Here is a 21550-nt window from a genome sequence, read left to right on the forward strand (position 1 = left end):
GGTAAGACTAGGGAATAGAACCCGGAACCCTTGGGTCTGAAGGCACACGCGCTACCGACTGAGCCATATCTCACCGCCTAGTCAGTCGGTAGTTCTTATCTTTAAATATCTTTGAAAGTCTTATATAATTTTGCTTTCTATTTCAGTCGGTTTGCTCTTATCTAAAACTGAAGTGGCCGATTTGTTATACAGTACTCTCCGCGTAATCGGGTATCGCTTAAACGGTTACTCCGTTTAATTTGGTAGTAATGTAAAAATCAGTTCCAATGCACATTAAAATTACCTGATAATCGGGTTGCCTCTCCGCATAAATGGGTAAATAATTTCTTGTAGTCTAATTTCTACCCACATGATTTAAGAAATCATGAATGTCAAATTTTCCTCGGCTAATCGCATTCTCTGCTTAATTTGCAAAGAAGACCGATCATTTTGGGGAGTGATTTAACATGAAAACACATGTACCAGTACCGACTTGCCACACGTAAACGAACATTGCACATGTAGCTGACACTCACAATTAAATAGACAGACGGGAGTTGAACACACTTGCTTTCCTCCCTTGCTCCGCAACAACAATGAGACGTGTTCTTATGTTAATCGGGTACTCCGCTTAATCGGGTAAGAAGCGCTCTGCCCGAGCCTACCCGACTATGCGGAGAGTACTGTACTAGTTTCCTCAATGATGGAAGGTGTGATGAATCTTACCTTGTAAAGATAATACTGGGATTCATTGTAGTCATATTGCTCTTAGACCCAGCGTCATCCTTGAATGGTCCTAACGTTCCTAGGTTGCAGCTTTGAAAAAAAACAACAACGAAAACAAAAACAGATACAATCAAACAATCAAATAATGAAATAATGAAATCAGACACTAAAGGACGGTGGACGGAGAGTTATTACTGTTGAATGTTTCGGGAAGTTGTCAGGTTGTAGAGGGTTTAAGTTGTATACCAGAGAGGAAAATATTGCACTTTAATTTGCAGATGTACTTGCAGATCCCAGGTTCTCAAACTTTTCTTTACTACCACCTCATCATTTCAAACACTATTCATTCTAAAGTCACATATATATAATAATTCAATGTTCAATTCAATTCATTCATTTTCATACTTCTCGTATATGAATATCACATCAGAAATAATAATACAGGCTCTTTTACCTTGTAAACAATGTGCAAAATGAACAATAAACATGGTAATAACACATCAATAATTGTAATGATAATTGGTCAAAATCGAAAGGGGTCGAACACAAAGAAGTATGACGGGACCTACATGAAAGCAAGCTTGTTTGGCTGTAAGCCCCGAGTAGTCAGTGTTTGTGAAAAAGAAACGGAGAACGGATGGAAGATAAGACCAAGCGAGTTAAAGGTACCAAATAAGAAAAGCAGGGTGTGCCTATTAAGATTTTTTTTAAAAGAAGGAAAAAATATACTAAAATGTGAACCATTATTGAGGCTGAGCTATCATTTATTTACGGGGTAGACAATGGTAAAATATGATTTGCTTAAAGAACCTCCTTTGGTATACATTATAAAACTGTTGTTCCATTAAAACTATCGCAAGGTTATGTTCAGTAAGACACAAAAAGTAACATGTACGGCTATTAAGCCATTTGGTGCCTGCCGTCAAGCTGTGAGGTAGGGGAGGAAGAGAGGGAAACGAAGTAGAGTGTGGAATTGCTAATGATGAATTCGGAGAACCTGACGGCGAGGCCCAAAACGCAATCTGCAGCGGGTTGACAAGAATGTTTGATATCATATATATGGTTCCATGAATAACAGGCCGAAAATTTGACTAAACAATATAAAGACAGCAGCAGATAGTCAGCACAAGCACGGCTTGAGTTGGCTGTGACGGCCTCGTGAGGAACTGAACCAAGGTTTGCCTCTGACAAAAAAAAAAAAAATGTAGACTTTTGCAATGTGTCTTTACGTTGAGGGAGAAAGATGCATAATGACATAACAGAGCTGCTGCGCGCGTACAACATGTGTATTCGATGTTTGAATTCTGAAGGGTACGATATCTAAATCTAATTGGTCTAATATGTGTAACAATGCCGCTGTATTTCTACATCTATAAATGTCATGAACGTAGCAAGCTTTCTTATTTTTTGTATCGGGTAATATAGTACCATGGCAACGGGAGAATACATCACAGAATGACTAGAACTTTAATTGAAATTGAATAAAAATGAACATGAATAAGACAGTTCAAAAATGTATTGATTTAATCACTTTACTAAATTTCTTCATAGACATTATTTTTCCAAAAAACTATCGTTACCATGGGAACAGTGGTAAACGTAATAGCATGATTGGCACTTTATCTGTGATTGAATTAGTTATTCGAAATCTATGAATTTAGTCACATTTCTTATTTCAATATTGTAACTAACTGAAAGTCTTAGTATTCCATTTCAAAGATATCCCACTGCTATGCCAGCAGGAAAAGATCTTTGAAGGAAATAGTATTTTGAAACGCTCAATATAAACATCTACTCAGAACAAATCAGTCTGCATGTGAGCTGAATTCGGTGCTTCAAGGCAAAACTGAACCATTGGTCTGATATTTCTGACTATGTTGTTGTAATGCAAAATATTTAAAAGGTTAGAAAGCTTTCAATTCAATTCAAATTAATCTTTCTTTCTTTTTTTCAATTCAACAAACAACAAACACCGCTTCTGTTATAGGACACCATAGCCAAGAATTGACTTTTGCACTTTATACTCTACATGTCATGATATTTTCCATCTTTTTTCCCTTCTGCCAACAACAGCCAAAATGTAGCAAAATCCAAGGATATTGTTTTTCAGCGTACTGTATGGGAGACAAATAAACGACATTGCCTTGACGTTCAAAGTTTTTTTCTTACCGAAAGATGAAATCATTGCTGTCTATTGTCGACCCACAGCGGCTCCCTCTTAGTATGCCACTATTTCCAACGACGGCGCATGATTTGAATCGGTTCGTCAAGGTAAAAGGATTCGTCTTGGAAGGTATAAAAGACAAACAGTAGAATAGTGATCACTTGTATTTGAACACAGAAATATGTATGCAATCATTTAATAGTATTTACAAAGAGATAAAATCTATAATCGTATTACAAACTGTTTGTTTGCTTGCTTGCTTGCTTGCTTGCTTGCTTGTTTGCTTCCTTGCTACATTTTCCATAATGAGAAAATGGCTGGATAGCCCATATTCAGTTGCACTTGTTGGACTACCATGGGGTCCAGCGGGATATGAGGTGGGACCACTTCACCGGGTTTAGGAACCCTGCTCTTTGCGATGAATGAACTATCAGCTGGTTGTTTTACGTGCATGGGTTGTGAATCTCTCACGAACACGGGACCTCCATTTTATGTCAAATCCGAGGGACAGAGCGTTTAGCCACATGCGATTATATATATATTTTATATGTAATATATATATATATATATATATATATATATATATATATATGTTCATCTTGGAACTTTCCACGTGTTGGACTTCGAATGTTGTAATTATAAGAAGAGCGAGTCTCAAATACGCCATGGATCCAACAAGAAGGTTTTTTTTTATTACAAAATTTTCAGCCTGCCTCAGGCCTTTGTTAGTGTAGTGTATACTACGACAATGACAATGGCAAAAACTTATCATTGTCTTAGTATACACTACACTGACGAAGGCCTGAGGCAGGCTGAAAATTTTGTAATAAAAAAAAAACCTTCTTGTTGGATCCACGGCGTATTTTAGACTTGTTCTTTTTACATATATATATATATATATATATATATATATATATATATGTATATACAATATGCAAGGGAGAGCGAGAGACAGAGAGAGCAAACTAGAAACATTCTTTGTACCCGAGGTCCAGCTGCTGCTTCGATTAGGAGGAGCTCGGTTATTCAGTATCTTTCTTCAAGTTTGGGACATAATCATGTCATGGGACATCAATATATCGCTGTGCAATATTTTTGATTTATTAATTGATGCTGATATGTATGTATTTACCAAACTTCACTACGACATTAGTAGACAATTGACTGGTTTTCATCTCAAAATGTCATGTTTTGGAAAATACTCTGCGCTAGATCTGTCAAATAACTCTGCACTGTCGATTGGTGCGTATAATATTCCTCCTTTCAATAGCAACCGCCAGTGCTCTTATAGCAAGCATCCTCTCTTTCCTGGAAATATTGTGTTGCGGGGTTGTTTGCATAATAGCAACGAATACTAGTATCTTCAAAACTTTGGAGGGCAAAGATTCTGCAAAAGTTGTGATGGAGGACGCCATCATTTGTCGCATTATGATGACATATTTGATAAAATAGCAAAATACATGATTATTTTGAAACTACATTATAATGAGAGTAATAATAATAATAATAATACAAAACGATACATTTATTAGGCGCTTGATATGAATGTTTCTAAGCGCACGGCCTACCGGAAAATTAATATTTAATCCAAAATAGTATACAAATATACAAAAATATTAAAAACCTCATGTCATTCAAACAACATATACAATTTATAAATACAATAAATGAATACTGAAAAGCAAAATCACTGTGCTTTCCCATCGACCAACCCACAACTCGACCAGTCCAGTGAACTATCTACTAAAAAGGCACTGGCTATAATTTTGATTAGGGATTTTCCCGCTCGAACTGAAACTTTACCGGATGTTTGTGACCATGAAGACAAGATCAATAGGAGTGACTTTATTCTTAGAGGTATACCCCTTGAAGGGAATAAGAAAGATGGCGTTGTTAATATTAACGAGTCACTACGAGAACACCTGGTCTAAACCGGATCATTTACTCACCGTTTTGAATGTTTACACAAGAAGCAGTTGTGTAATTAATTAATGCATGACAACAGCAAAATGATACTATTTATCAGTTATCATGAGGAACTTGTCTGAAGGCTTGCAACTTTACTGCCAGACAGTGGTTGCTCAGAATATTTATACAAGGGATTTACTTTGCAGATAAGGAGATTGGCTATATAGTATAAGCAAATAGCTTCAAGACAGAGCAGTGACGTAACCCTATATAGTCATACTGGTAAAGCAGTGCTTTACTCGAGTTTGTTTTAGACGGACCTAATTCCTATTAAATAAGTTGATATAATTATACGAAGAGATGTTAGAAGATACTGAAGATAACTTTACCATATACGTCTTCATATAAAATTACGCAAATTAAAGAAACTATAAATCGCATGATTGTTGGGGTATTATCAAGTCGGTAGAAATGATAGAAAAGGAAACAAATGATAGCTTAGATACGCTTTTTATGCACTTTTATAGAATATTTGGTATTCCAATTTTAAACGGAAATATGTCTGATTGATCGATTAATTATTCTTTTAATTCCTTTGGTATGTCAACAAATCAGCCACTGAAGGAATTGAAATAATCAATCAAATCAAATCACTAAAAAGATAGTTGTGCTGATGACCTTTTATTCTGAATGATTTTTTAATTTTTGTTTTCGTTTAATTCGTTATGTATAAGTATATACAACATTGCTTAATATAATCTTAGGTAGTAGTACTATACCAACTGCATAGACTCTACAAAAGGTACATGATAAGCCCCTATTCATGAAGAAAGGAATTCCTGCTGATGCGGAAAAAAAAAATTATCGTGAAATCATGTTGCTGAGCTGTTTATGAAAACTGTTTTCAGGTTTATTGAACAGTAGATACTGTCTTTGAAAGATGTGCATATGATAGGATATAAATAGGCTGGATTCCAGAACAGATATTGTATATGTGGTCATATTTTTGATTTACACTTGCTTGTGGACTTGCGTTTTCTAAGAGGAAAACCCTGTATTGTGTTTTGTCGATTACACTGAAACTATCTGAACACAGCATTTATGGCATATTCTTCAAAGTTATTTAGAATTATTACAATTTATTCGGTGAAGCAAAGTAAAGTGTAATGAAAGGCAGAGATAAATCTCCCTTGCAATACTTCCTGTCGGACAAGGAGAAAATTTGTTCCCTCATGGTTTTTTGCATTTTCTCTGTCAGAATGGTTTCAGCCAATTCCTTTCTGACAAATATGATGGAATTGAATTATTAAAGAATTAATGATTTTAAGCTGTCAATGGGGCTTACTGGTGTATTTGAAATTGCACACTTTGTAATAAGCTGATGATACATCGCTACTAGCTTTAATCTGGTATCTTTAGGTAAAATTAAAATGTATATATTTATGCTCGTCATGATATTCTGATGAATGGTCAGTAGGCCCTATATGTAATGTAGACAAAATCAAGATTGTTACATTCTCTAGAAGTTGGTTCTCAGAGATAAATTGAATACATTTTATTACCGTTTATAAATAAGATTAATTGAATTAGATTGAATATTAAAAAAAGAAATGAAAACTGTTTAATGAAACTCCCACTTAAATGTCTCGTTCAATTCTGTCTTTTCCATTGAGCAACTCATCGTTTACCAATATTCACCAAATATTTGCAAGGATTTATGGAGACCAACGTCTTTGCCAACTTTTTGATAAGCAATCAATCGGTGATGAAAAGTGTATTACCTTTTCATATGTGCATCTTTTGAAATGAGAGAAAACAAAATATTTTCAAAACCAATTAATCGACACCTCTCGAAAAAAAAAAATTGAAGACTTTTTTTTCTAATAATTTGCCCACATTTTTGAAACCTTCAGTTTTTTTCTCACATCGTAATAATTTGACTAATCATTTATGAATGTATTCATAAATTGCGAAGTAAATTTGATAAATCAGTTTTTTATTTCATACTGCAGCTGATGACACCAAATTAACGAATTTGCGCTTTGCATTTCTTTCTCTCATTCTCTTATAAAGAAATAATGCCAATTTCACGTATCTTTCCGTATTCTTCTCTTTTATGTTTTCTATATTATTACAACATTTTGTTATGCATTGCTGTCACATCGGTTATGTTCACCTAGGGTGAATTTTGTATTTTTATACTGTTGCTCGCAACTATTTTGCAAATATTTTGTTCATATTAAAAATGATACTTTGGGGGTTTGGCGCAGTGTGGAAATTACTGTGTTATCGCGACACCTATGATGGGGTGAAAAAAGATTCAATAAAAACTGTCAAAAGTATCTGTATCTACATAGGGTTGTGGTCGAACACTAAAGTTAAGCAGCAGGAAGCACCATATCCAGCAAAAGAAATGTATCGTAAGTTAGAGACATACGCTAAGAGCATGAGAAATTCAAACCCAAATTGGAGATAAATATTATGATAAAAATAATGTCCCCAAAGCGGGAGACTCAAAAGTTGGAGAGTAGAAATCTTTCGATTGATATTCGTAATTTTAAAGACAAGTTAACTATAGCGTGTGAATATCATGGTAAGGGATGGTCAGGTTCGGGTATATTCGAGGATAACCGTATCGAATTGTGTACAACTTTACCACTTATCTCTATACACACACAGCCGACGAATCCCGACTGGAGTCGACCGTTACTGGTAACCGATGTAGTCTGGGTGCCAGAGGCTGAACCTTGTTTTACCGTCTGCCCAATGTTTTTTTTTTTTTTTTTTTATGGTTTTACCCTATTTCAAGGTTGCTGAATCTGAATCTGGATGATGCAACCCTTGCATCCTTGAGGGTTTAGATATTCAAAATGGCACCCAAATCTGAAATTGCAATATATTTCCTTGTAAAGGGTGAAAAATTGGACGCAAAAATGCAGTTTACCGCATCTCCAGGGTGCTGAACCCAAATGTGGATGATGCAATTATTGCATTCTTGAGGATTTTAAAATATTCAAGGTCGCCGCCAAAAATGGAAATTCCCCGTATATTTCTTTTGAAACAATGAAAAATGTGGAAAAAAGTGATGTTCTTTCCCTATTTCGGGGTACTAAATCTGAATGTGGACAAAAGAACTCTTGCATCCCACGTTTTGGAGGTATCCAAAATGGCCGCCAAAAATTGGAATTCTAATATCAAGTATTTTATTATAAATTGTAAAAAAATTGAGAATAATTTGATGGTTTTACCATATTTCGAGGGTGCCGAATCCGAATCTGGGTGATGCAAGTCTTGCATCATTGAAGTTTTTGAAATAAGATGGCGGTATTTGATATTTCAAAAACTTCAAGAATTCAAGAATTGCATCAACCAGATTCTGATTCAGCACCCTCGAAATAGGATAAAACAATATTTTTTGTATTGATTAATTCACCATTCATAAGGAAATATTTAAATTGGTATTTACATTTTTGTTGGCCATCTTGGATATGAAAAATCCCTCATTGATACAAAAGTTGCATCAAGCAGATTTGGATTAAGCACCCTCGAAACAGGGTAAAAACCATCAAATTATTTTCAGATATGTACAATTTATAATGAAATACTTAACAGTAGAATTTCAGTTTTTGGCGGCCATTTTGGATATTTCCAAAACGTCTGGGATGCAAGTTTTTTTTTTTCCAAATTCGGACTTAGCACCCTTAAAATAGGGTGTTGTAAGAACGTCGATTTTTCACAATTTTCACTGCTTCAAAGGAAATATACGGGAATTTCCATTTTTAGCGACCATCTTGAATATCTCAAAACCCTCAGGGATGCAATAGTTGCGCTATCCAGATTCGGGTTCAACGCCCTCGAAATAGGGTAAAACCATCAAAAAAAATCGGGCAGACGGTAAAACAAGGTGAGGCCTAAAATCTGACTTTGGCACCCAGACCAATAGTCTAGCAGCCAGAAAGGGTCCCCGTGCACCCCCCTTAAAACAAAATTCTACGATATGTTCGGAGATCGTCAGAACCTGTATTTTCCGAATCCGGTTGTCGCCAGCGGAAAAAAAGGTTGCGCGCGCGTCTAATTTGCATATTTCTAAGATGGGCGCCGCCCGTTGCTAGGAGACGGATTATTTTTGAATAACTTTAGTTAGGAATAACAAATTACCATAAAAATGGTATCATTTTGAAGAGAATTAAATTTCCTACAAGCTGATACCCCATTTGATGGGATAGATAGATGTTGTCATGAAATATTAAGGAAGGAATTATGTTTTTTAGCATTTTTCTAAAAAGATAGGGAATTTGGTTATAATGTTCTTTTCCATACATTTAATATGCATTTACAAATAACATTTGAATTTTCCTATAATTATCCCCAAAACATAGCTATTATCATGTGAAAACGGCTTTCCAATACATCAATTCCTTTAAAAGTTACACGACATTAAAGGGGATATGGTTCAATAGGTTTTACAGCAATATTGAAGGGTTACAATGTCTCCGCGCGCAATTGCGTAGGTTCTGTATGTGGGGTTTGTTGTAGATCACTGCTATCTATTGATCAAATCTCATCGAAATCGGCGAAGAAAGAAAGAAAAATTACACTTTCTATTCCTTATATGAAATAAAAATGTTTTTTTTTCTATTCTGTGTTACCAAACTCAATCCATTCAGCTTCCCATATGAACAGTTTCTTGTCTTTTTGGATTCCCTCCAAGAACGTGAAATTAATCACAACTTATCTGATATTAAAAAGTTAAAGAAAAAAAATTACGTGACAGTTTCCTCTTATTGTAAGATTAAAGTGAAAAAAAAAAGAAGAATCTTATGCTAAAAGCGCTAAGAAATAAAGAACTTGTTAAATGACCTTTCAGAGTTTAAAATGAAACATGGCTATCTTATTTTTTTATAACAAAATGAAGGGAAGTATCTGTGTAGTTCATGTCGGCCCATACTGGGTTACATCATAAATTCTTCAGAAATGGTCCCCGTGCATCCCCCCCCCCCAAAAAAAAAAAAATCTACGATAGGTCAAAGGTCAAAGATCAAGTGAAATACATGCTCTCCTATTCATCCAATTAAACCTAGGTCAAGGAAGGTGACCATTCAACACATTTGTGACAAACATGCTATTATAATATTTTGCCAATTTTGTGAAAATGTAATCACACATTGTCCACATGTACTATAGACCTATTAGGAGAATCATGCATTATGGCGGAGGCATACCAGTCGTCATAGCGACATTTCTAGTTTAATATTACAACGAAGATTACGACTACTATTAGCAGTTGGTAATTAAGTGGTGTACGAAGACTAACTCAAACAATACATCATTATTTGAGTGGCTATAATGTACAATTGATAAAAACCCAATAAATCTGTTTTTTTTTTCAGGTTATACAGTGCGTATCAAAAAAAGGTAATCCAACTTTGGCGGGCTACTACTTTACAATTGTCAGCTATGGAGAGCTCAATGTTTTAATTCTAATGATATCACAAACCATCGAAAGCTATGCTGCCGGCTGAAAGCAATAACAAATTTACTTATTGTATATTATAGAAAGAATGGCCACGCGAAAGTAACAAGATTAATGCTCTGTTACTGGGAATTTGAAAACAATAATGACATTGTTTCCATTCCTGTTGTGTCGTTGGTTGTTGGCGTGTTTCCTTTCAAAGAGTGAAAGTAGTAGTAGGTTAATAGATGTCGGCGTTAAAGCTTGTACAATATAACAATATTGGTCACAGTTTATTATTCCGAAGGTTCATTTTTTCCCCCAAAGGTTCATTATTCCGGAGATTCGTCATGATATAGATAAACGGGCCCAAATTAGTTATTGCTGAAAGCAATAACACATTTACTTCTTGTATATTATAGAAAGAAAGGCCACGCGAAAGCAACAAGATTAAATGCCCTGTTACTGGGAATTTGAAAACGATAATGCCATTGTTTCCATTCCTGTTGTGTCGTTGGTTGTTGGCGTGTTTCCTTTCAAAGAGTGAAAGTAGTAATATAGTAGGTTAATAGATGTCGGCGTTAAAGCTTGTACAATATAACAATAGTAGTTATAGTTTATTATTCCGAAGGTTCATTTTTTCCCCCAAAGGTTCGTTATTCCGGAGGTTCGTCATGATATAGATAAACGGGCCCCAATTTGTTATTGCTGAAAGCAATAACAAATTTACTTCTTGTATATCATAGAAAGAAAGGCCACGCGAAAGCAACAAGATTAAATGCCCTGTTACTGGGAATTTGAAAACGATAATGACATTGTTTCCATTCAAAATTCAAAATGGTCACCTTCCTTGACCTAGGTCTAATTGGATGAATAGGAGAGCATGTATTTGGGAATTTTAGGACTTTAACTTGACTTTGGCCCTTTCATAAGTTTATGCATTAAGTAATTTTCAAGGTATGGAGAAAAAGTGCAATTTTTGTATTGAGTAGAAAATTGTTACCATTTTCATCTGGCCTTTGACCCTAAAATTCATAAGAGAATCACTGTCAGGCAGAACATGCATAAATATGTACTAAGTTTCAAGATACCATGAGCCACTTCCGAGACATGGAGGAAGAAGCAAGTTCAGCACTTTCTCTTGATCCTTGATCTTTGACCTTTTTGGCAAAAAAAAAAAAGAAATTGCCAGAGAATCTCTATTTTGGGTTATACATGCATACACCAAGTTTAAGTCCTGCTGGCATTGCATAAATATGAGGGAAATAGTAAAATTTTGAAGTGTTGCCCTTGACCTTTGACCCCATGAACCCCAAATTCCCTAGATAATCACTTCCAGTCAGTACATGCATAATATATACTATGTTCCATGAAGATCTCTCTCTCTAGTCACGTAGCATACAAATATGCAGGTGTGGTTCGGATGAGAGAACGCCATTGTCTGCGGTCAGCGGCAGCTCTGGTAGCCTCTGTAATGCTTGCTCCAGTCACCTGTTTGATGTCATCAAGCCAGCTTGCTGCGGGTCTTCCTCTTTTACGTTTTCCCTCAACCATTCCCTGGATGATTGTTTTCTGCAGGCAGTGATGTCTGGTAGCATGGCCAAAATATGTCAATTTTCTGGCCACAATATCAGCCCGTAGTTTCTTTTCCACTCCAAGCTCCTCTAGCACCCATGTATTTGTTCTTCTTTCTTTCCATGGTATCCTCAGTATCCTACGATAGCACCACATCTCAAACGAATCCAGTCTCTTCTTGTCTGCTGACTTCATTGTCCAGGATTCTGAGCCATATGATGCCACGGCAAAGGCTGTAGATCTTAGTAGCCGGACCTTGAGGGAGGAAGGGAGTTTACTTTTCCAGAGCTTTGTCATACTTTGTACCATATTCCGGGCCATTGCTAGTCTTCGTTTAATCTCCTGTGAGCAGTCCCCTTTGGTGTTTATGATGGAACCCAGGAACTCGAAGCTTTCCACCTCTTCAATGGCATCACCATCTAGAGAAAAGACACCATCTGCAAAACTCCGTTCTCCATCTACAACCATGATCTTAGTCTTTCTAGTATGCAGCATTAGCCCCCTCTCTTCACTTGCTATTTTTACTGCTCTGAGTAGATCCATCAATTCTCTTCTGTTGTTACAAACCAGGGTGGTGTCATCCGCATACCTGAGATTTGTTACCCGTTGGCCACCTATTGTCACTCCACCAAGGAAATCTCCCAGGGCATCTCTCATAATCCGTTCAGCATAGATGTTGAAAAGCTGGGGCGATAGTATGCATCCCTGTCTGACACCTCTACCAATCTTGAACCATTCTGTGTCACCTCTGCTTGTTCGTACTGTAGACTCTTGATCTTTATATAGCTTGCTAATGAGCTTCACTATATGGCTAGGAAAACCCATTTCTCTCATAGTGTTCCATAATTTTGCATGACAGACACAATCAAAGGCTTTGCTGTAATCTATAAAGCACAGGTAGAGTGGTACAGAGTGTCCTCGGCAATTCTCAATGATGTTTCTGATGTTGATGATATGGTCTCTCGTGCCTCTTCCTGCTCTAAAACCAGCCTGCTCTTCAGATATCTCATTTTCCATCTGTCGTTTCATTCTGTTGTTGATGATCTTGAGTAGTATTTTGCTGGCATGGCTTATCAAACTAATGGTGCGATGGTTTGAGCACTCCTTTACATTTCCTTTTTTAGGTATCGGGATAAAGACCGCTCTTCCCCAGTCCTCGGGCCATTCTACATTCCTCCAGATTCTGTCACATAGTTTCCACGTGATGTTTATGCCTTCCTCACCAGAGGCTTTCCATAACTCGCCTGGGATATCATCCCAGCCTGGTGATTTCCCGTTCCTAATTTCTCTCATTGCTTGGCGCACTTCCTCCAATAACGGGGGTGGTTCTAACTCTTGTTCCCCTAGGTTGCTGTTGGCAGAGTCTGCCTGGGTCTTCTGCTCGTAGAGCTCCTTGCAGTACTAGGCCCATCTGTTCTTTATGTCTGTGCTCTCTGTTAAGGTGGTACCATTTCTGTCATTGATGACATCTGACCTTGCTGATGGTTTTTGAGTCATTTTCTTTGACCAGAGCATACACCCTCTTAGAATCACTCCCTGCTCTTTCTATCTCCTCACATTTTCTCTCAACGAAGGCACGTTGATCAGCTCTAACTGCTTTTGACACTTCTTTGTGTTGTCTTCGCCACTCAGCCATATCCCCTCTCTTCCTCGCATCCTGTCTCTTGTCAGTTCTAATGTTGTTCTGGATAACCATGGTTGCTTCTTCTTCTTCTTCTTTGGGATGACCTCCTTAACTGTGCTTAACACTGCTTCTTTCATTCCTTCCCACAGTTCATTGGGAGACAGCTCTTCATCATCAATCTGAAGAAGTGCCTGAAATCTATTGCTCACACTAACAGTGTACTGTTCCGGTATGTTGTCTACATCAAACCTTAATGGTGGTGTCTCTTTCTTCTTTACTTTGAGCTTTAGTTTCAGCTGTGCAACCAGAAGCTGGTGGTCACTCCCACAGTCTGCACCTGGTCTTGTCCGAACACTGAGCAGTGAAGAGCGCCATCTTCTTTTAACGAGAATATAGTCAATCCGGTTTCTTACATTGTCCCCGGGGCTCTTCCATGTCCATAGTCTTCGGGGGTGCTGCTGGAAGAAAGTGTTTCCAACAATCAGGTCATTAGCTTGGCAGAAATCTTCCAAACTATCTCCACGTTCATTTCTTTCTCCCAATCCATATTTTCCGACGATCTTAGACTTGGTCACTGATTTGCCAATTTTTGCATTCCAGTCTCCCATTATCACAAGAACATCTTTGTTCGGAATCTTGTCAAGAGTATCTTGGAGCTGATCATAAGTCTTCCATGGCTTCATCAGATGCAGTAGATGTTGGCGCATAGACCTGGATGACGGAGATGTTAAATGGGTGACCTTCCAGTCTGAGAGTAATAATTCTTTTGCTTATTGGGTTGAAACCCAAGAAAGACTTAGCCGAGTTTTTGTCCAGGATGAAGCCTACTCCGTGTTCCCTCTTTCCGCCGTCTTTGCCTGAATACACAACTGTGTAGCCATCTTCGGTAGTGAAACGACCTTGGTTGAGCCACCAAGTCTCTGAAATACCAAGCACACTGATATTTTGTTCTCCCATTCGGGTTATGATGATCTCCATCTTGTCAGCATTCATTCCTTGAACATTCCATGTCCCTATAATTCTAGGTTTTCTCAGGTTTGTGCTGCTCCTTTCATGCACAGGATTATCGGCAGTATATTCTGCGTCCTTACAGCTGTGCCTAGTCGGTGCAACACGCTCCTCTTCCCCAGTAGCCATTGACGCATCATCTGGCCTGCGGGTCCCACCATCAGATGCCGGTTTTCCACAATGTTTACGAACTCTCATAAGAACTATCGTGGCCAAGAAAATGCAGTGGGTGGCCGGGTCCTTCTGCATTGCTGGATGGCCATCGTTGACTCTCCAGAGTCGATGCCCTTAAGATAGATCTTGTTTTTAGTTCCACCAGGGTGTCCAGCCACCCTCCTCACCATTCTCCAGTTGGAGACTGGTGGGTTTGCCGGTTTAGTCGCCGACAATCCGACCCTGAAACAGGTTGTACTGGGCTACAGGGTACCAGTAGCAGATCATCCTGACCTGACATGAAGATACCTTGAACAATATCCAAGATACAGAGAAAAAAAGTAAAATTTTAACATTTTCACTTGACCTTTTCACATTTGACCTTAACCTTATGACCCCAAACTTTTACCAGTGAATTTTAATTGGGTAATACCTGTATACACTAAGTTTCAAGAAAATATCTTTAGGCATTGCAGAGATATGAGGGAAATAGTGAAATTTTAAGCATTTGACCTCGACCTTTTGACTTTTGACCTTGAGCATGTGCACCCAAAAGTTGATAGGCAGAATTTCACCCCCAATACACATACATGCCAAATTTCAGGGTTTTTTTTTTTTTTTTTTTTTTTTTTTTTGTTACGCTGTCCACAAAATTCATTACGGACGGAGAGAAGGACGGACGGAAGGACGGACAACCCGAAAACATAATGCCTCCGGCACCACTTCTTGGCGGAGGCATACAAAAGAATCTAGATTACATAGGTGAAGTAATCTCGGAAGATATGTAAATATTGATATGTACGGTATTGAAACTGTCGTGTTGATTATCCTTATGGTACGTTTCCACTCTCGTGGCATTCACTAAGCTGGGTCCACTTTCTCGATTCGCCCGAAATCGTGGTCTTACTCGCGGACTAATCGTGCTGATCATCAGATAATCAAATCTTGATGTCAGTCAAAGACATTGTGTTGATCGTAGTAATTTTTCAAACAGTCCAATAATTCTTCTACGATCAACACGATTACCACCATAGACCTCAAGATGTGATAAGCCATGATAAGATCACCACGGTCACTCGTAGACTAAGAATCGATTTGTGGTAGATAGTATACATGTATTAGCATATCGAGACTCGCGACAATGGCAACCTAGTGAAAGTGTTTAACGTGCAATGTCAATAATCTTTTGGGTATCGATCATGCACATTTATAGTTACTCTATCTAAAAAGGACCGGCGGACGAGTAGGGCATGGATATCTGAAAACATTGGATGGTGTATTTAACTCATGCATGAGTTGTTATTCCAGCGGAACTTACATGCGCTCTATAAAGTGGATTGCACGTCAGATGCGCCTATAGCAGATACACTTCAAATCATTTTAGTAAATTTATCTAATTATAATAGATGTCTAATTTCTGTGGAAAACATGAAAATATTGTATTCGTTGTGGTTAAACATTTACACTCTGAATATGTCTAATGTTTAACACATTAGTCATACACAAACATCCTTGAACACAAACACACACAACACAAAAGTATACAAACCTGCATAAATATAAACGTGATATATATATATATATATGTATATGTATATATATATATATATATATATATTTATATATTTATATATAGATATAGATATATTATATATACATAGTTATAGTATATACATGCACACATACATACATACACGCATGCATGGTTAATGTTCCCTCAGACATTTCCCTCATGTTTTATAGATCCATGGTCTACTTAACCATAACATTTTTTTTTCTCTCTCTCTCATTTTTGTATAATATTGATTATTAGTCACTCCTAACGGATTCAACAACCAAGTTTACGTTGTATTGCATTTAAATCAACCCATGTAATAAAGTTAAGTGCATGAAATCATTTTTTATAAAAAAAAACAGAATTTGAAAGCGACTGGATTTGACTTGCAACTATTCGTTTTTATCAATGCCATTCCTTGGTATTTGTAATCTATCTATTAGTTTCTTGGCAATAATAAACGTGTGAGCAATATGTTTAAAAACCATCAGGCGAACCACCAAAGAATGAGAACACGTATGTGCGATCTTATCTTAAAAAAATAAATTGATTTCCTGCTAGAGCATGGTGAGAAATATTTCGCTTGTGCGGTATACATGTAACTCTTATTTCGACATCTAAATAAAGCATTCGAGTTTGATGTTCCATGAATGCATTAATGGCGTATTGAATAAATTCACGAAATTCACGACTGAGCTCATTTCCCGTGCATGAATGCCTGTGTGTGATATTGGAGGTGTGAGTATGTGTGTGAAGATGATCAGAAGAATGAGAGTTGATGAAGAGAAGTTTGATTAATATCGATATGTTGGAAACCCCTATCCAGGTAAGCCCGTTTCGGCCGTCATGAAATTACACCTCTCGTAAGGCCTTTATTCTATTTGATGAAAAAAGACGTAAACTAAAAGTGAAGCTGAGTAGATCAAAGGTGATAGCGAATAAAAGATTTAATTTGCTTTCATATTCCACAAGATGTAATGATATTTAATCAATAATTTGGATGTAAGAAGTGATAGGGTCTCATACTTGCAATGATTATTATAGTATTACACGCGTTACGCAAGTGCGGCCGTCGACATTACCCTTAAATTTCTGTATAACCGTATTGAACCTTTTCCCTTTAATGTCGTGTAACTTTTAAAGGAATTGGTGTATTGAATAGCCGCTTTCACATAATAATACTTATTTATGGGGTTTAACTTAAGGAAAATTCCGATGTTATTTGTAAACAGAAATTAAATGTATGGAAAAAACATTACTGAAATCTGTATTTCTTGGGAAAAATGTAAAAAAAAAATCCTTCCTTAGTATTTCATAACAACAACTATTTATTACATAAAACGGGGTATCAACTTGTAGGAAATCTAATTCTCTTTAATATGATACCATTTTTATGGTAATTTGATATTCTTAACTAAAGTTATTCAAAAATAATCCGTATCCTAGCAACGGGCGGCGGCCATCTTAGAAGTATGCAAATTAGACGCACGCGCAACCCTTTTTCCGCTGGCGACAAGCAGATTCGCAAAATACAGGTTCTGACGATCTTCGAACACATTGTAGATTTTTTTTTTTTGGGGGGGGGTGCACGGGGATCATTTCTGAAGAATAGTAACCCAGTATGGGCCGACATGAACTACACAGATACTTCCCTTCATTTTGTTATGAAAAAGTAAGATAGCCATGTTTCATTTTAAACTCTGAAAGGCCATTTAACAAGTTCTTTATTTCTTAGGGCTTTTAGCATAAGATTCTTCTTTTTTTTCACTTTAATCTTCCAATAAGAGGAAACTGTCACGTCAAATTTTTTTCTTTAACTTTTTAATATCAGATAAGTTGTGATTTTGGAGGGAATCCAAAAAGACAAGAAACTGTTCATATGGGAAGCTGAATGGATTGAGTTTGGTAACACAGAATAGAAAAAAAAAACATTTTTATTTCATATAAGGAATAGAAAGTGTAATTTTTCTTTCTTTCTTCGCCGATTTCGATGAGATTTGATCAATAGATAGCAGTGATCTACAACAAACCCCAGATACAGAACCTACGCAATTGCGCGCGGAGACATTATAACCCTTAAAATAATATTGCTGTAAAACCTATTGAACCTTATCCCCTTTAATGTCGTGTAACTTTTAAAGGAATTGGTGTATTGGAAAGCCGTTTTCACATGATAATAGCTATGACTGGGGGATAATTTTAGGAAATTTCAAATGTTATTTGTAAATGCATATTAGATGTATGGAAAAGAACATTATAACCAAATTCCCTATCTTTTTAGAAAAATGCTAAAAAACATAATTCCTTCCTTAATATTTCATGACAACAACTATTTATCCCATCAAATGGGGTATCAGCTTGTAGGAAATTTAATTCTCTTCAAAATGATACCATTTTTATGGTAATTTGTTATTCCTAACTAAAGTTATTCAAAAATAATCCGTCTCCTAGCAACGGGCGGCGGCCATCTTAGAAATATGCAAATAAGACGCGCGCGCAACCTTTTTTTCCGCTGGCGACAACCGGATTCGGAAAATACAGGTTCTGACGATCTTCAAACATATCGTAGAATTTTGTTTTAGGGGGGGTGCACGGGGACCCTTTCTGGCTGCTAGACTACAATGAGCGCGTACTCTTCTTTTGTGCAAAGAAGCGCAAATAAAGCCATTCACTTCCGGGCGCCACTCGTGGTTTTTCAGTGTCTTCTTGTGGGCAACGATAGTCGAAGCAACCATGAATCCCAACGGTCCCAACTTTTACACCAAATGTAACTCACCTTCGGTAGCCTGTTAAAGAAATCGTTTGACACGGTGACTCTCATCTTGTCTCTGTATACATATTTCATCTTCTCCTGACGCTTCACGTTTGTTTGAGTCATCATCAGGTACTCTCCACTGAGTTTCTGATGAAAACTAGTCATTTCAGTTCTGGACGTAAATGAAAACAGGGATAAAAAGATGAAACATCAGTCATTTTGGGGATTAGTCTCAGGATGACACCAGAGTACAGGTGTACGTTTCGGAAGACTTAACGTACACTGGATTCCGTTTTGGCGGTATCGTTTTAATGGCCTTTACACCTGCCAGTAAACTCTTTGCACTTGAATGGGGGCAATATTATCAATGAAACCACTCTTCAGCTGCAATGAATGTGAAATGTTAAAAGAGAACATGTTCAAGGTACTGGTTGAACCATTAACAAATGTTCGAGATATCATGTTTGATGCATATGTGTAGGTCAATGTATCTTAAAACATCCTACCATATACAAATTTCGCAATAAAGCCTAAAATATAAGAAAATATCACTATTTTTCCGATGAAACAATAACTGTAGACGGTTTATTCTAGAAACATTCTTATTGTAATTATTGTTAACATTTTGGATATTTCACAATACTTAATATCGATTATACAAATTAAAATTTTTCTATTGATTTTTTTTTTCTCCCCTCAGGTCTGCACCTTTCAGAACAATTTTAAAGCACTAAGGCCGGGTTTTTGTTTCATATGCACTGGTATACAATGCCTTTAAGAATAAGTTTATATCACAAAACATGTTTATTACAGAAAATGTCATTTATCGCTACTTCTCTCAAAAGGAAGGTGAATATTATCAATATACATCTGAACGATAGCAAACCTGACTTTATCTATTGCAGAGAGAAATCTTCTCATGGTTTTGGATACTGACATGTGTTCATTCCGCATTTACTTTATACATTCACCTCTTTTGGCAAGTATTGGGACCAATGAAACTGAGAGTTGGCTCTGCTATCTACACAAGTTAAGGTTGACAAAATTACATTGAAAATATATTTCAGAATCAGTAAAAAGGACTCATGGACTTATAACCTTTGTCTATTCACAAGGATACAGGCGAGCATCAAAGTATAAGACATGCAAAGTGCTACAGTCTGGAATCAAAAGTATATTGATGAATATTCTTAACCATGAAATGAAGAAATTCTGTCAAATCTATGTTTTGAATATGAATTCAGTTACTTAGGTTATCCCATGGAAGTAAGTTGTTTAAAAAAACATTAAATTGTGTTCAGACTTATAAGCATTGCAATCTGAATAATATAATCTACTTTTGAGATCTATGAATAAAATACCAATCATTTTGAAGTACTTTTGAGGGACTTTAATGATGTTAGGTTTCTTGTTCCCGAAAGACTTTTAAAGGTAGGGAATCCCATTTGCACGCCTTAAATGAAGAGTTGTATAAATACAGTGGTAGGTTGAAGAGAATATCATTCTAGAAACTCCCATAAAGTATTGAAATTGGAAGGTAACATTTAGTACATTTTTTTGACGGTTAGATTTTGAATTGAATTGTTTTCGGGGCTCACCGTAAATTCCAGTACATTACTAGGCTACCTTTGCAGACCCATGTACTGCATGTGTGTCCATCATGTATATTTTGTGAAGAAAGTTCATCAACACTTACAAACATTTCTATATACATTCTTACCACACACTCTATATGTTATTACATCAGCTCTTGTACTTTTAGATTTGTGTTTATAGATTACAAATACAGAAGAATGCAACAAAAAGGCTTAAGTGTGGCTGACACACAGAACTACTGAGTAGTTAAGTTTTGTGCATTATTCAAATTTTAGATAACTGTTGACTTCCAAATTTCTAAGCAGTGGCCTAAGCAAGTCCCCTGAGGTTCATATTTAATGTTTTGCTGCATTTTGGGAGGTCTGTAAAAGGTATCCCCTACCTTTAATGCTTCGTCATGACAAAAATTGCAATACCTTCAACGATATTCAAGTCGCACATGGGCAAGAGTTTATGTTAATCTAAGACGAACTAACACGCATAAGGCAAGAATGTAACCCAGCTGAAAATACGATCAGAGAGAAATAATAAGGGTGGTTAGATATCGAAGTGATTACAAAGCTTTCTTACCTCAGTGCATCAATGTTGGTGACATTGATTGTCCAGTTTTTCATTAACAGTTTTTCGTAGAGGTAAAGTTGTTGATCACCCGTGTCTTTGAAATTCCACAAGGCACTAGTAAGAGCATTTTCCGGTCTGAAATGCAGCGCAAACATTGGATACGACCGTAAACCATAATCGGACTGATGTCATTTTTTAAAAATTGTATCCAGTTCTATCGTGGATCCGCGCTCAAGACAACCAGGCCAACGTCATAGTTTCTCATATTGCCTAACTATATGAAGAATTCGACCGCAAAACGGGCTAAGTGTCATTTTCAAAAATTTTAATGTAATTTTATCATCAGTTATAGAGCAAAATAAAACCTTTCTAATGATACTTCACACGTTGAATTAACAAGGAAATAGTCTTGCATTAAAAGTAAAGAAAAACATCTGTACATTTTGGGATTTGTCGGCATACCAAAATACCTAAAATTGACAAGAATGGGGTTA

The 21550-nt window shown here is 36.7% G+C and overlaps 1 protein-coding gene across 1 annotated transcript in view; it reads right to left on the reverse strand.

Moving 5' to 3' along the window:
* Window positions 1–701: 701 nt before the first annotated feature.
* LOC139731951 (alpha-2,8-sialyltransferase 8E-like) overlaps window positions 702–21550 on the reverse strand; it is a 30660-nt gene continuing 9811 nt past the window's right edge. The window contains exons 4-7 of the mRNA XM_071642822.1: window positions 21066–21191; window positions 18921–19071; window positions 2875–2990; window positions 702–795 (exon numbers count right to left, since the gene is read on the reverse strand). Of these exons, the coding sequence (XP_071498923.1) occupies window positions 702–795; window positions 2875–2990; window positions 18921–19071; window positions 21066–21191 (487 nt within the window). The remainder of the gene's footprint in view (window positions 796–2874; window positions 2991–18920; window positions 19072–21065; window positions 21192–21550) is intronic.

This window comes from Diadema antillarum, unplaced genomic scaffold (genome assembly GCF_040938485.1).
Source record: "Diadema antillarum isolate AM-2024a unplaced genomic scaffold, OU_Dant_1.0 seq00000389_RagTag, whole genome shotgun sequence".
Classification (NCBI taxonomy): domain Eukaryota; kingdom Metazoa; phylum Echinodermata; class Echinoidea; order Diadematoida; family Diadematidae; genus Diadema; species Diadema antillarum.